The following is a 13,621-nucleotide window of genomic DNA, read 5'->3' as shown; positions in this document are numbered from 1 at the left end:
AACAAACTGGTCAGACTACTGCTTGACCTTACTCCTAGAACCCACCTCACCCCTGCCCACTTTGACAACCTAGGATGGCTTAGAGTAGACGACAGAGTACAGCAACTTGCAATGGGCCTGGTCTACAAGATACACTACACGACCAAGGTACCCATGTACATGTCAAAATACTTCCCAAAGGTCAGTGAATACCACGATCACAACACCAGAGGGAGCTCCACAAATCATGTTAAACCCAGATTCGGCTCAAACAAGGGACTAAACACGTTTCGCAATTATGCCACATCAATGTGGAACGCCCTACCCAAAGCTGTAAAGGAATGTGAATCACTACCCACTTTCAAAAACACTCTCAAAAAACACCTAAGGGAGACTGCAACTCGAAACTGGCCCCTGTAAATGTCCGAACACAACCCCCGCCAATGTACAGTAAATTACCAAGTATGGTCTTGTCAATAATCCAATGTACAGTGTTGTTTGTACAGTTGTACAGTGTCCCCCACCCACCCCTCCTACCCACCCCCCCCCCCCCCACCCAACCACCTCCAATGTACAGTCCAATGTACAGTCCCATAATCCAATGTACAGTGTTGTTTGTACAGTTGTACAGTGTCCCCCACCCACCCCTCCTACCCAACCCCCCCCCCCCCCCCCACTCCTACCCAACCCCCCCCCCCCCCCACTCCTACCCCCCCCCCCCCCCCCCAACCACCTCAATGTACAGTCCCACCCCCACCTACCCAATCCAATGTACAGTTTCTACGCCTAATGTATATACTCTTTTCTTTCTGGACTCTTTTTGTATCACAAATACAGTACTGTAATTGCAAATCTGGTATGTCATAAATGTATAGATGTAGCAGTACTGTCTATCTGTATGTCATGTATGTCATATATGTTACGATGAATTGGAAATGGGGGACCCTGGTGGAAACAAGACGAAAGTCTTTCTCTGGTCTGCATCCCCTTAACAATTGTATGTATTGAGCTGTACTGCACTGTACCCATTCTGCAATCTGTTAATAAAGTTTTCATTCATTCATTCATTCATTCATTCATTCATTCATTCACACACACGACTGTGTGGCCAAGTTCAGCTCCAACTCCATTGTGAAGTTCGCCGACGACACGGTGGTGGTGGGGCTGATCTCGGACAACGACGAGAAGGCCTACCGGGAGGAGGTTGAGGTACTGGAACGTTGGTGCCAGGACAACAGCCTGCTCCTGAACATTGGTAAAACCAAGGAGCTGATCGTGGATTATAGGAGAGGACAGCGGGAGACACACACACCACTGAGGATTAACGGGGCTACCGTGGACAGGGTGAGCAGCTTCAAGTACCTGGGGGTCCACATCTCAGAGGACCTGACATGGTCAACACACATAGCCACAGTAGTAAAGAAAGCGAAGCAGCGCCTCTACCACCTGAGACAGTTAAGGAAGTTCAGAGTATCGGGGAAGATACTCCAGTCCTTCTACTCAGGAGCTGTAGAGAGCATCTTGACCGGAAACATCACTGCCTGGTATGGGAACAGCACGGCACAGGACAAGAAGGCCCTACAGAGAGTGGTGCGCTCAGCCGAGCGTACCACGGGTATTGCGCTACCTCCCCTGCAGGCTCTATACGACAAGAGGTGCAAATCCAGAGCCTGCAGGATAATGAAAGACCCCCACCACCCCAATAACAGCCTGTTTCAGCTGCTGAGGTCAGGCAGACGCCTGCGAATTCTAGAGACTAAGACGGAGAGGCTTAGGCTAAGCTTCTTCCCCCAGGCCATCAGAGCCTTGAACAATGAACACTGAGAGACACAGAAACTGAACTATCCACACACAAGTACATACACGACACGCACGCTGAGCACGCTCACACACTAGCAGCCACTTTAACACTCATGCCGCACACACGCACACTTATGGCCAGAGGAAAGGCCACTTAAAGTAGTATAACATCAGGAACAGTGTATTGCACTACTAAAGCTAACTAGCATGTCCTATATGCTCTGTAAATACTAATGTACAGATACCGAGATGGCACACCATGTACCTGTTTATTGCACTGTTTTATTGGATTCTATTAATATGTTGTACCACTGTATTTTTATTGGATTCTATTATATGTTGTACCACTGTATTGCACATCGTCGCGGGCAAGACCAGCCGCATTTCATTGTATACCTGTATGCCGTGACAATTAAAACTCTTGAATCTTGAATCTTGAATCTAGACTTCCAAGTCAGTAGATGGCGCTCCTGCGCTCCTGTGAGTGATAGAGGAAATCAGTATAGTCTTGGCTCCCAAGCATGCGCAGTCAGAATAAACCGCTGCCAGCAGAGCCAGGCTACTGAGGCTAGAAGAAATAACGTGTCTATTCTCTCCATTCACACAGCACACAGGTAATACAATAATTATCTAAAACATTCCCAAAGATGTTTAAAAACGAATGTGAACTGTCGGTGACATGTTATGTAACGTTTTGAGTGTGTACACGAACATGTTTGGACGAGTAGTTTTAAATGAATAATTGCTAACTGTTAGCTAGCGTGTTACACCGACGGTACATGTGGGTGCGCCCATGTGAACGTGACAACGTGTGTGTAAGAGCGTTTTACCGTCAATGTGTATTTGAGCTAAGGTTATGTAGCTAGTAACGTGTATTCAATTTCAGATGTGTACTATTGGTTTTTGTGACTGTTCTGACTACAGGATTAGGTATTACGTTTGTATTTAAGTAAGAATATATAGATGGCGATGCAAAAGGGTTTATTGGTTGCACCTCATGGTACCAAAGCACCTCAAAGGCGCTAAAAACAAAATTACAAACATCTCAAAACTAACTGGTCAGACTACTGCTTGACCTTACTCCTAGAACCCACCTCACCCCTGCCCACTTTGACAACCTAGGATGGCTTAGAGTAGAAGCAACTTGCAATGGGCCTGGTCAGCAACTTGCAATGGGCCTGGTCTACAAGATACACTACATGACCAAGGTACCCATGTACATGTCAAAATACTTCCCAAAGGTCAGTGAATACCACGATCACAACACCAGAGGGAGCTCCACAAATCATGTTAAACCCAGATTCGGCTCAAACACGTTTCGCAATTATGCCACATCAATGTGGAACGCCCTACCCAAAGCTGTAAAGGAATGTGAATCGCTACCCACTTTCAAAAACACTCTCAAAGAACACCTACGGGAGACTGCAATTAGAAACTGGCCCCTACAAATGTCCTAACCCAGTTGTACAGTAAATGACCAAGTATGGCTTTGTCAGTATTCCAATGTACAGTGTCCCCTACCCAACCCTCCCCCCACCTCCAATGTACAGTCCCCCCCACCCACCCAACCACACCCCACCTACCCAACCTCCTCCAATGTACAGTTTCTACGTCAAATGTATACACTCTTTTTCTGGACACTTTTTGTATCACAAACGGTACTGTATTTGCAAATCTGGTACGTCATAAATGTATAGATGTAGAGCAGTACTCTCTATCTGTATGTCGTGTGTGTCATATATGTTACGATGATCAATCAAGGATACAGATTGAATTTATGCCAAAAGGTTTTTATTGTTTTGCACTATTTCGTTTCCTAAAGAATACATTTGAAGATTGTATTTTTGTTAGGCCTGCCACGATAACAAATTTTGCTGGGCGATTAATTGCCCCTGAAAATATCGCGATAAGCGATATTATTGCGACCGGTTAGAGAATTTTTTTTTGAGAAATTTATTTCCCAAAACTTTTATTTTGAAGCCCACCGCTCCGTCTTTTCCGGTGTTTAGACTTTTATTTTGAAGCCCACCGACCGGACCGGAAGTATTGTTGTTATTATCCTAGCTTGCTGATGCTGCTGGTGGACTGGGGCCAGCTAACGTTAGCTTGCTGATGCTACTACTACTTCGACATGCTGCTAGTGGACTGGGGCCAGCTAACGTTAGCTTGCTGATGCTACTACTACTTCGACATGCTGCTAGTGGACTGGAGCCAGCTAACGTTAGCTTGCTGATGCTGCTGGTAGATCGACATGCTGCTAGTGGACTGGGGCCAGCTAACGTTAGCTTGCTGATGCTACTAGTAGATCGACATGAGCTAATGATAAAACAAATGTTGAGATTGTTGGTGAACAACTAACTTTAAGTTAGTTTTAACGTTAGCTACTAACGTTAAAACGCTAACGTTACACTACAAATAACGCTACTTGGTTAAAAGGAGCAACACTATTGAGAAATGTAGTTAAGCTATGTGGTGTTGCCCCACGGAGCTCCTGTGCTGTGCTCTCTGCTCTGTAGTAAAGCCAGCGGCCCGCCTCCCAACACGGACAGTGACTGACAAGGGGCACTGGTTCCGCCTCATTAAAACAAACGCGCAAATAGCAATTAATCGCGCCCGTCAAAATCATTGCATTAATTTTAATTATCGCGGCAATTAATCGATTTATTGCTTATCGCGGCAGGCCTAATTTTTGTATGATTTGGTTTATTATATTATTGTACAATAAGAATTACAAAGTAAATTGGAGTATTGGAATGTTAAAGGAATATTTTGTCAGAATAAACCACTCTCAGTAGAGCGAGGCTAGAAGAGATAACGTGTCTATTAGGGATGGGTACCTTTCACATTTGAACCGATACCGGTACCTGTGAATCGATACCGGTACCCAACGGTACCTTTTTTCGGTACTTTAGTCTCAAGAAATTTAATTTACCTACCTCAGTCGTAAAAAAAAACTTCAAATAACTACAATTTCGACAGTTTTCGGCTTGTCATTGCTCCGACTGCTTTGTTGTTGAATCAAGTCAAATCCTAGGTAAGCATATATTGTGCGTGTGAACGTTGACATGAAAAGAAAAGGGTAAAAAAATAATAATAATAATAAAAAACCCTTTTTTTATTTTTTATTTTTTGGTTTCTCACTTGATTCGATACTCGGTAGTACCGACGTGTTTCGGTTCGGTACCTCAAAAGTACCGAATTCGGTACCTGTCCCTAGTGTCTATTCATCATTAATAGCCCCTTTCGGGTCTGATGCACGCCAACAAGGTTGGACGAGTGAACAGTCCCTTATACCTTCATAGAAAAATCCCACAATTAACTCCTCAGCAAAACGCTCGTCATACAACTTGTACAAGTATCGCAGAGAAATTTCAAAGGTACTCGGTTGCACAAGGGTTTCGGACAGGCGTGCATCACAGACCCGAAAGGGGTTACATCATTCACAGATCCACAGCGCACCCTTGTCTGTATCGCTTGTGCCGACTCAGATTCCCCTAGGTCTGAGGCCGGTAACATAAGCCCTGCCCCTTTTCTTTATCCAATCGCAACTGTAACTGAGGGGTACAATTCCCTGACTGTATTAATAAGTATGGTATCATTAAACCACTACCGTCTTATGTACATTACTACTGGCCATACAGTACACAGGTATATGATGAGAACACCTCCACAATGATACGGTTCCACACAAATCTGGGTTTACGAATATTTATTAGCAGCAAGAATACATAATATACTTTACTTTCAATGCGCTTATAAGGCAAAGGAATGTGCGTAGGCAAATCAATAACGAATGTCCATTCTCATATTACGCAGGAGATAATAATACAACCTGAATCTTAGGAATTATATCTATGGTACTCTGGGGAGGCAGCGGGAGATCAGGGTTTCCGTTAGAATTTTTTTTTGCAGGTCTGAGTGTCCGGTAGATTTCAATCTACCGGACAAATGGGATAAATTCCGGTCAGAGTTTATTGAGCTTAAAAACAATTGATAGACCTATATAAAGAATGACATCATCAAGGCATTTATAATATTTTAACTTAAAACTAGGCTACTTTTGCGTATCAGTCATTAATATATTCCAAATAAAATAAGTCCCTCGAGACTTCGTGCTGCTGCTGCCGACTTGAGGTGTCGGTGGGCAGTCTGCCCGACCTTAATAAACAGCAGTCTGTTATAATCACATTTTTATGAGCTAACTAATTCCGTTATATTGGACATTTGTATTAATTATATCAAGCGAAGAACTGAGAAATTTGGCACCGCTGTGTCAGCGCGAGCTGGCTGCTGATATATTTACGTGAAGCATGGAGCACTTGGAGCAGGCAGAGCAGAGCAGTGGTGTCAGCAGCGCCCCCACCCAACAGCTGAATTGCCAATGGCTGAATTGGAGTACTGCACCCTGCCAAGCCATGCTTCACGTAAATATATCAGCAGCCAGCTCGCGCTGACAGCAGGATGTCATTATTAGACCGGCTGCTTGGTGAGATTGTTTCGTTCATCGCATAGGCTATATAATTTTAGCCTATTTTAATACAATTCAAATAATCTAATTGTGTTTAGAGGGAATTATTTTCACCGGACATTATGACCGGAGAGATTAAATATGTCGGACTTCAACAGATTTTGCCAGTCAAATACCGGTAATTACCGGCTAACGGAAACGCTGCGGGAGATACTGGTAGGGGGTTCCCACCGGTTGTAAGCCAGCAGGGGGAGGAAATGTTCGAATGCAAAGTCTGGATCCACGGGGACTCAATAAGTTCCTGCTATGGGAGGCGGTATATTACTCCCTGGATCAGCAGACGAAAAGCAGCAGCTGTAATCCAAGTATGCGTGCAGCATAGGTGAAAGCCGGCCTTGAGACGGGCTCGAATGATGTTCCTCACGTCACGGGTAAATCCCACACAGTAGTGGGTTGTAGACGATTCTTCTCCGCTCCAACAGCCTGGTCCAAAGCAATAATAATAATAATCCAGCCGGAAAGGGGCTCTGCATTCACCGGTGTAGATTCTCCGGTGCGCGGTACTTCACATTAACTAGGTTGAACTTGACGTTATTCCACTAAGCTCTGACACTTTACTATCCTATTCGCACGCGGCTATAAGTGCTCTATTTAGACGCACGGTTGCTCACTTCACTTGGTCGTTGACTCGTGATCAGGGAACAAAATAAGTACCAGCCAACCGCCAATGGCTGGTAAAAAATCTGCCTGGCTGGTAGTTTTTAAAATCTACCAGCCAAATGGCTGGTAAGTCAAAAGTTAAGTTTGTTCCCTGAGAGCAGAGCTACACAGCAGTGCGCCTATTTTGCGAGCCGAAATAAGTCTGTGGTTTTTTCTTCTTCTCACAATGGGTCAAATGCATCTAACATGCATTGCATCGTCGCCATTCCTTTATGCCCACATCGCCCGAAATGAACGTTATGTTAGCGTAAGCTAACAAGCTAATCCTGATCAGCGGCAGAGCCATAGAGAACAGCAGACAGTGTGGACTGGGGAAAGGGAAATGGGGGGGGGGGGCACTCTCCCTTTCTCTGTGTGTGTGCGTGCGTTTGGAAAGACGATGAAGTCACTAGTCAGGACTCAGGAGAGGAGTATATTGTAGTAAACTGAGGATTACTGAGGATGCACAGATAATGTTGATATTCAAATATAAAAAGGTTTCGAGAGGAGTGGAAGTTTGAAGACAGACTAGACTACAATATGATGCGGGGGTGGTGAGTTGAAACAGTGTGTGTGTCCCCGACCCCACTTCTATGTTTCAATAAATTATTTGCATTTAAAACTAACGCTGACTCATTCCTTCAGTCCACTCAAAATTATGCTAATATTCCTTATGTTGTTTATGATATTAATTGAAAATAGCATATGAGAGTATTATATAGTAATAATAACACATGGCGATATACTAAAAAGCTATTTTAAATTTTTGGCTGGTAAAAAATCTGCCTGGCTGGTAGTTTTTAAAATCTACCAGCCAAATGGCTGGTAAGTCAAAAAGTTAATTTTGTTCCCTGCTCGTGATGAAGGCTTTACTAGTAAGGAGCGAACGATACGTTGAACAAACGTATTAGGATAAGACAAGACTCTATTTTGGGGCAAAAACGGGCCCTACTTCACCGCACGTCGTATCGTGGGTGAGGCTTCACTTGGGTAACTCGAACTACTTCTGTATTCACCTGCGCCATATTTATATGTTGGGCGAACAAACTAGTACCAGCCTTATTCCTGTCTCGTAGTCTTGGGCAGAACCGGGCATGTTCAGACAAGCCTTGACGGTGGCTTTGAACTCGGCATTGGGGGTATGGCCGCTGGCGCCTAGGGGGCGCTGTCCAATAGGAGAACGAATATTATGGTCTGTACTAGGTTAAAGGGATATTCCGTGTATATGTACAAAGAATACACAAGGGATATCAGACGATATACAAATCCTATGCAATATATATCAATCAATAAATACATATATTCGGTTTAATCTGACCCTTTGTAACAGCAACTGTTGCTTCCCTTGGACAAACTGTTTTGTCAGAGGAAAGCAACAGTTGTGATTGGAGGATCAGGAAAAGAGGGCAGGGTTTGAGGTCGATTCATCAGAGGCTTTGATTCTATTCTGGTCTTAACTGATGTTCCAAAGGGAATTCTAACTCTTGCCACCACTCAGGCCCAGAAATTAAATGTAGGCTGTCAACCATTCCTTCTGGCCATAATTGGGTTAAATCTGCACTGCCCTACAAAAACAAACCATTACCATAACACGCCCAATTGTCAGTCATCGAAATAACCATGTACTATTTAAGCATTACATCACGCGCAGGAGTGGTTTGTGAACAATAAACCATGCCTAGGGGTGGTTGTTAGGCCCGAGGCGCAGCCGAGGGTCGTTAGACCCCCCTAGGCATGGTTTATTGTTCACAAATCACGACTGCAAGTGGTGTAAAGCTTTTATACAACTGCCACATTCATCCAACCTTATTGCTATACAATAAACACACATTAATCGAAGATTTATTGAAAAAAACATCCGCCAGAAAAAGTAGTTCCCACAACTACAAAAAAGACAATTTGCCTCCATGTGGAAGCAGATCGGAAGTGCATCCAACCAACTAACACATCCAACTGTGTATTATTGGAATGATTGATTGAACATTTTATTACCAGATGCAGAATGGGTACAATACAGTACGGCTCAATACACACAATTGTTAAGGGGATGCAGACCTACTTTCTATAGAACTTCATTCTTAGATGCTTCTATAGAAAGTAGGTAAAACAAATTAAAACGTTTTCTTTGCCCTATAGGAAAAAAACGTTTTCTTCGCCTTATTTTTTTATTTATTTTTTTAAACCTACTGTAGAGGGCCTAAACTTAACCAGTTGGAAACCAAGCGTACAGTAATAAAATTAGCAATCAATCAATCAATCAACTCAATAGGCCATGCTCACTTAGAACAGCGCAGCACCCAGCTCTCTCTCAGTCTGACTATCCCGCGACAGGTGTGTGTGTGGGGGGGGGGGGGGGGGGTGGGTGGAGACTGAGCCAGCGTCGGACAGTGTGAGAGTGAGGGCTGCAGTCAGAGAAAGAAAAAGAAATTGAAAAAAGAAATAGCAAATTAATCAATCAATCAATCCGCGATTTTTATTTTGTTACACAATGATTCAAGACTCATCAATTACATCATCCAACATTGTTTAAATGACTAAGACATTCGCTGTGACAGAATCGCTTGATATTTAGTCGTTTAGTCGCTATCAACATATCCATTTGTAAAGATTATTGTCCGTCCTCTTGTGATCCGGCGGAGTGATGTGAAGTGATTCGGTTGTGGGCGGGTCCTAGGACCAGCCAGCGTGGACTGTTTGCAATAAACACGTGTAAAATGACTTTCAGCCAATCAGAATCGAGAAATTTGCATGCCGTTGTATAATGCCAACTAAGGAATGTACCTCACCTATATTACTACCTACTATGCTAATTATGTCTCACCTCTTCACTTGCAGCAGCACCGCACAGGTCCTCCATTTGCCACGAGTTTGCTACTGTAGCTTACAGACAAAAGATGTCCGACGAGGGAAAACTTTTCGTCGGCGGACTGAGCTTCGACACCACCGATGACTCGTTGGCGGCAGCATTCTCAAAGTACGGAAACGTCGCCAGATGCGACGTGATCAAAGACAAAGAGACTGGAAGGCCTCGCGGCTTCGGCTTTGTTACATATGAAAACCCACAGGACGCCAAAGATGCGATGGATGGAATGAACGGCCAGACGGTGGACGGCAGAGAGATTCGTGTGAATGAAGCGGGGCAGGGTGGCGGCGGCGGCAGAGGTCGCGGTGGTGGAGGATACGGAGGCGGAGGAAGCTATGGCGGCGGGAGAGGCGGTGGAGGTGGAAGCTACGGAGGCGGTGGAGATAGGAGTTACGGCGGTGGTGGATACAGAAGCGGCGGTGGATACAGGGAGTAGTTGGAAGCGGGGGTAGCTACTGGGAGCGCTCTGGACCATACAGCTATGCTGCACACGAGAAACTCTCCCCGATTCAAGATCATCCATCGACTGGCTGTATTTAAAATATGCGCTCCCTTAGGAAATGTCCATGTGTTGTTGACCCGATTCTCTTTGTAGTATGTTGTTGCAGTAGCTCAAGCGTCGTGCAAATGTATCCATAGTTTTGGCCATTCATTGACAAACCATGTTTAAACTCAAGTTGAAGATTTCTTTCCTACTTGAGGGCAATTGTTCTCACAACTTTTTTTTCTAACCTCGCACCTATTAACTAAGTACAATATCTGATTTGATTGGTGCCGTTAAATGAGAAATTGGAAAACTCAGAAATTGAAATGATCTAATTTTTTTTTTTTTCTTGTCAACCAGGATTTTGAAGCACCATTCCTACCTCGCACTGTTAAGCAGCTCCTGTTTTCCCCTGGATGTAGGGGAAATTCAATAGGGCTTTACTTTTGTTTGAGTTATCCTTCATTTTAATGCTTGTCCAACCTACCTCCTGCCAAGTTATTGAATGAGAAATCCATTTAGTAGCTCAAACAGGCTTTTGGGTTTCATAGTACATTCCTATAGTGTTGCTCGGCAGCAATGCCTCAGTCATGTAATTTTTTTTAATCTTAAATATAGATTAGCAGAGGGTCCTGTATGTTCAGTTTCCCAAAAGTTAATTCCTTTCATACTGGTGAAATGCACGCCTAATGTAGTCGGCTGTTCAATGTGTTTTTTTGCTTTGCTCAACGGCTGCATTTTAAATGTGCTGTTAGAATGGACTGAACTTGTATAAGTGATCGACGTCTAACTTCTCTCACCGATTATAAAACTCGGAATGAGAGCATTTTTGTACTTTCTGTTCTTTGTATCAACATTAAAGCTTTTTAAAAAAAATATATATACTGTCATTGAGTCTACTAAACGATTCATGGGAAATAAAAAGTCTCAACACTGTTTGATTTACAATGTTACTTACCCTTAGCTGCCAGAATTGTTCCCTTCCTGCTGACTTGTACGTTGTTTTGGATAAACGCGTCGGCTAAATGTATGTAGGGCAGTGCAGTTCTCGACAATTGTCTCTCTTGCCTGTAGTTAACGTTTAACAGCCAGACGAGGGTCAATATACGTATTTGAACTGAGTGAATATGGCGGCGCTGACTCAAGGTCACTGAGAAATGATGACATAAGTGTTTGAATATGTTGATGGGACCTAGGACTCCGGGATCCTAAAAGAGAATATACCGGTATACATTTGAGGGGGACGAAACTGTACACTAGGGGGTTTGGACATTTACGGGGGCCAGTTTCGAATTGTAGCCTCCCGTAGGTACTCTTTGAGAGCGGTTTTGGAGGTGGGTAGGGCGTTCCACATTGTTGTAGCATAATTGCGAAACGTGTTTAGTCCCTTGTTTGAGCAGAATCTGGGTTGAACATGATTTGTGGAACTCCCTCTGGTGTTGTGGTTGTCGAATTCACTGACCTTTGGGAAGTATTTTGACATGTACATGGGTATCTTAGTGGTGTAGTGTATCTTGTAGACCAGGTTCATTGCAAGCTGCTGTACTCTGCCATCCTAGGATGTCAAAATGGGCAGGGGTGAGGTGGGTTTTAGTAAGGTCAAGCAGTAGTCTGACCAGTTTGTTTTGTGATGTTTGTAGCCTTTTTTTTTTTTTTTGCCTGAGGTGCTTTGGTACATAGCATAGTCGTACCCTTGAATGAGTGCTCCTGTTGAAGGCACTAAAGCACTCAACACTTTGATGAACATTGTTACTCAGCTGATAGAGTTGTACCCTTCCTGCTGTCTTGTTGTACAAAACTTGTAGTCGCTTTGGATAAAAGCATCGGCTAAATGACTACAAACATCACAAAACAAACTGGTCAGACTACTGCTTGACCTTACTCCTAAAACCCACCTCACCCCTGTCCATTTTGACAACCTAGGATGGCTTAGAGTAGACTAGAGTACAGCAACTTGCAATGGGCCTGGTCTACAAGATACATTACACCACTAAGATACCCATGTACATGTCGAGGTACTTCCCAAAGGTCAGTGAATTCTACGACCACAACACCAGAGGTAGTTCCACAAATCATGTTCAACCCAGATTCGGCTCAAACAAGGGACTAAACACGTTTCGCAATTATGCCACAACAATGTGGAACACCCTACCCACAGCCGTAAAATAATGTGAATCCCTACCCACCTTCAAAACCGCTCTCAAAGAGCACCTACGGGAGGCTGCCATTTGAAACTGGCCCCGGTAAATGTCCAACCCAACCCCCTCCAATGTACAGTTTCTTCCCCCTCAAATGTATATATTCTCTTTTAGAATCTCTGTCTCTTAAACAGTACTGTATATCTGTATGTTGTGTATGTCATAAATGTCATGATGAATTGAAAATGGGGGGACCCTGATGTAAACAAGACAAGTCTTTCTCTGGTCTGCATCCCCTTAACAATTGTGTGTATCGAGCCGTACTGTATCGTACCCATTCTGCAATCTGTTAATAACGTTTTCAATCGGGACCAGAGAGGAAGACCTGTTCTGCTGCCTGCAGTGAGACTGTCTTCAGAACAGCCAGGGCCTGTATGATGGACTACCAAAAAAATAAATAAAAATCAAATATAACTGTATACCTGTGTAGGACAGTTCTCCATCTTTGATTCGTTCAGACATTTACGGGGGCCAGTTTCGAATTGCAGCCTCCCGTAGGTGCTCTTTGAGAGCGGTTTTGAAGGTGGGTAGAGATTCAATTTTTTTTTACGGCTGTGGGTAGGGCGTTCCACATTGATGTGGCATAATTACGAAACGTGTCAAGTTCCTTGTTTGAGCCGAATCTGGGCTGCACATGATTTGTGGAACTCCTTGTGGTCGTGGTATTTACTGACCTTTGGGAAGTACCTTAGTGGTGTAGTGTATCTTGTAGACCAGGCCCATTGCAAGTTGTTGTACTCGTCTACTCTAAGCCATCCTAGGTTGTCAAAATGGGCTGGGCTCAGGTGTGTTCTAGGAGTGAGGTCAAGCAGTAGTCTGACCTGCTATTGTGCGTGATCGGTGTGTGACCGGCAAGCAGACATTTGTTTGGGGAAACTTCTGACGGCTTGGGGAAGGAGGGGAGCTACCAGCTTGTTCAGTTTGTTGGTGGGGCTGCTGAGGACTCCTGGTTATTTTGCGCGAACATTCGCTACAAGTGTATCTTTTTTGGGTTATAGGGTGAATGTCATTGCTCCACTCTTGTCTGAGTCCCTGGGCCAGGAGAGGTTGGCATATGGAAGTATATGAGCGGATGTGGGCAGCGGTGGCCTAAAGGTTAGAGAAGCAGGTTTGTGACCAGAAGGTCGCCA

General features: G+C 44.1%; 1 protein-coding gene across 2 annotated transcripts; it reads left to right on the top strand.

Moving 5' to 3' along the window:
* Positions 1-2,307: 2,307 nt before the first annotated feature.
* Positions 2,308-11,171, top strand: LOC311238980 (cold-inducible RNA-binding protein B-like). 2 transcript variants are annotated; one of them, XM_084327194.1, is made up of 2 exons: positions 2,308-2,393; positions 9,782-11,171. In XM_084327194.1, exon 2 carries the CDS (start codon positions 9,841-9,843, stop codon positions 10,243-10,245), a length of 405 nt encoding a protein of 134 aa, XP_084183320.1. In that variant the 5' UTR covers positions 2,308-2,393; positions 9,782-9,840; the 3' UTR covers positions 10,246-11,171. The 2 variants fall into 2 exon arrangements, with proteins under 2 accessions (XP_084183320.1, XP_084183321.1); XM_084327195.1 differs by having other exon boundaries at positions 2,318-2,393; positions 9,785-11,171.
* Positions 11,172-13,621: the final 2,450 nt, after the last annotated feature.

Source organism: Notolepis coatsorum (assembly GCF_963971535.1).
Source record: "Notolepis coatsorum genome assembly, chromosome: 1".
Taxonomy (NCBI): Eukaryota; Metazoa; Chordata; class Actinopteri; order Aulopiformes; family Paralepididae; genus Notolepis; species Notolepis coatsorum.
Note: the sequence above shows the minus strand (reverse complement) of the source record. Positions and strands in the feature narration are given on the sequence as shown.

Excerpts from the sequence above, each read along its gene's own strand:
- LOC311238980 (XM_084327194.1), top strand. The coding sequence starts at position 9,841 with ATGTCCGACGAGGGAAAACTTTTCGTCGGCGGACTGAGCTTCGACACC.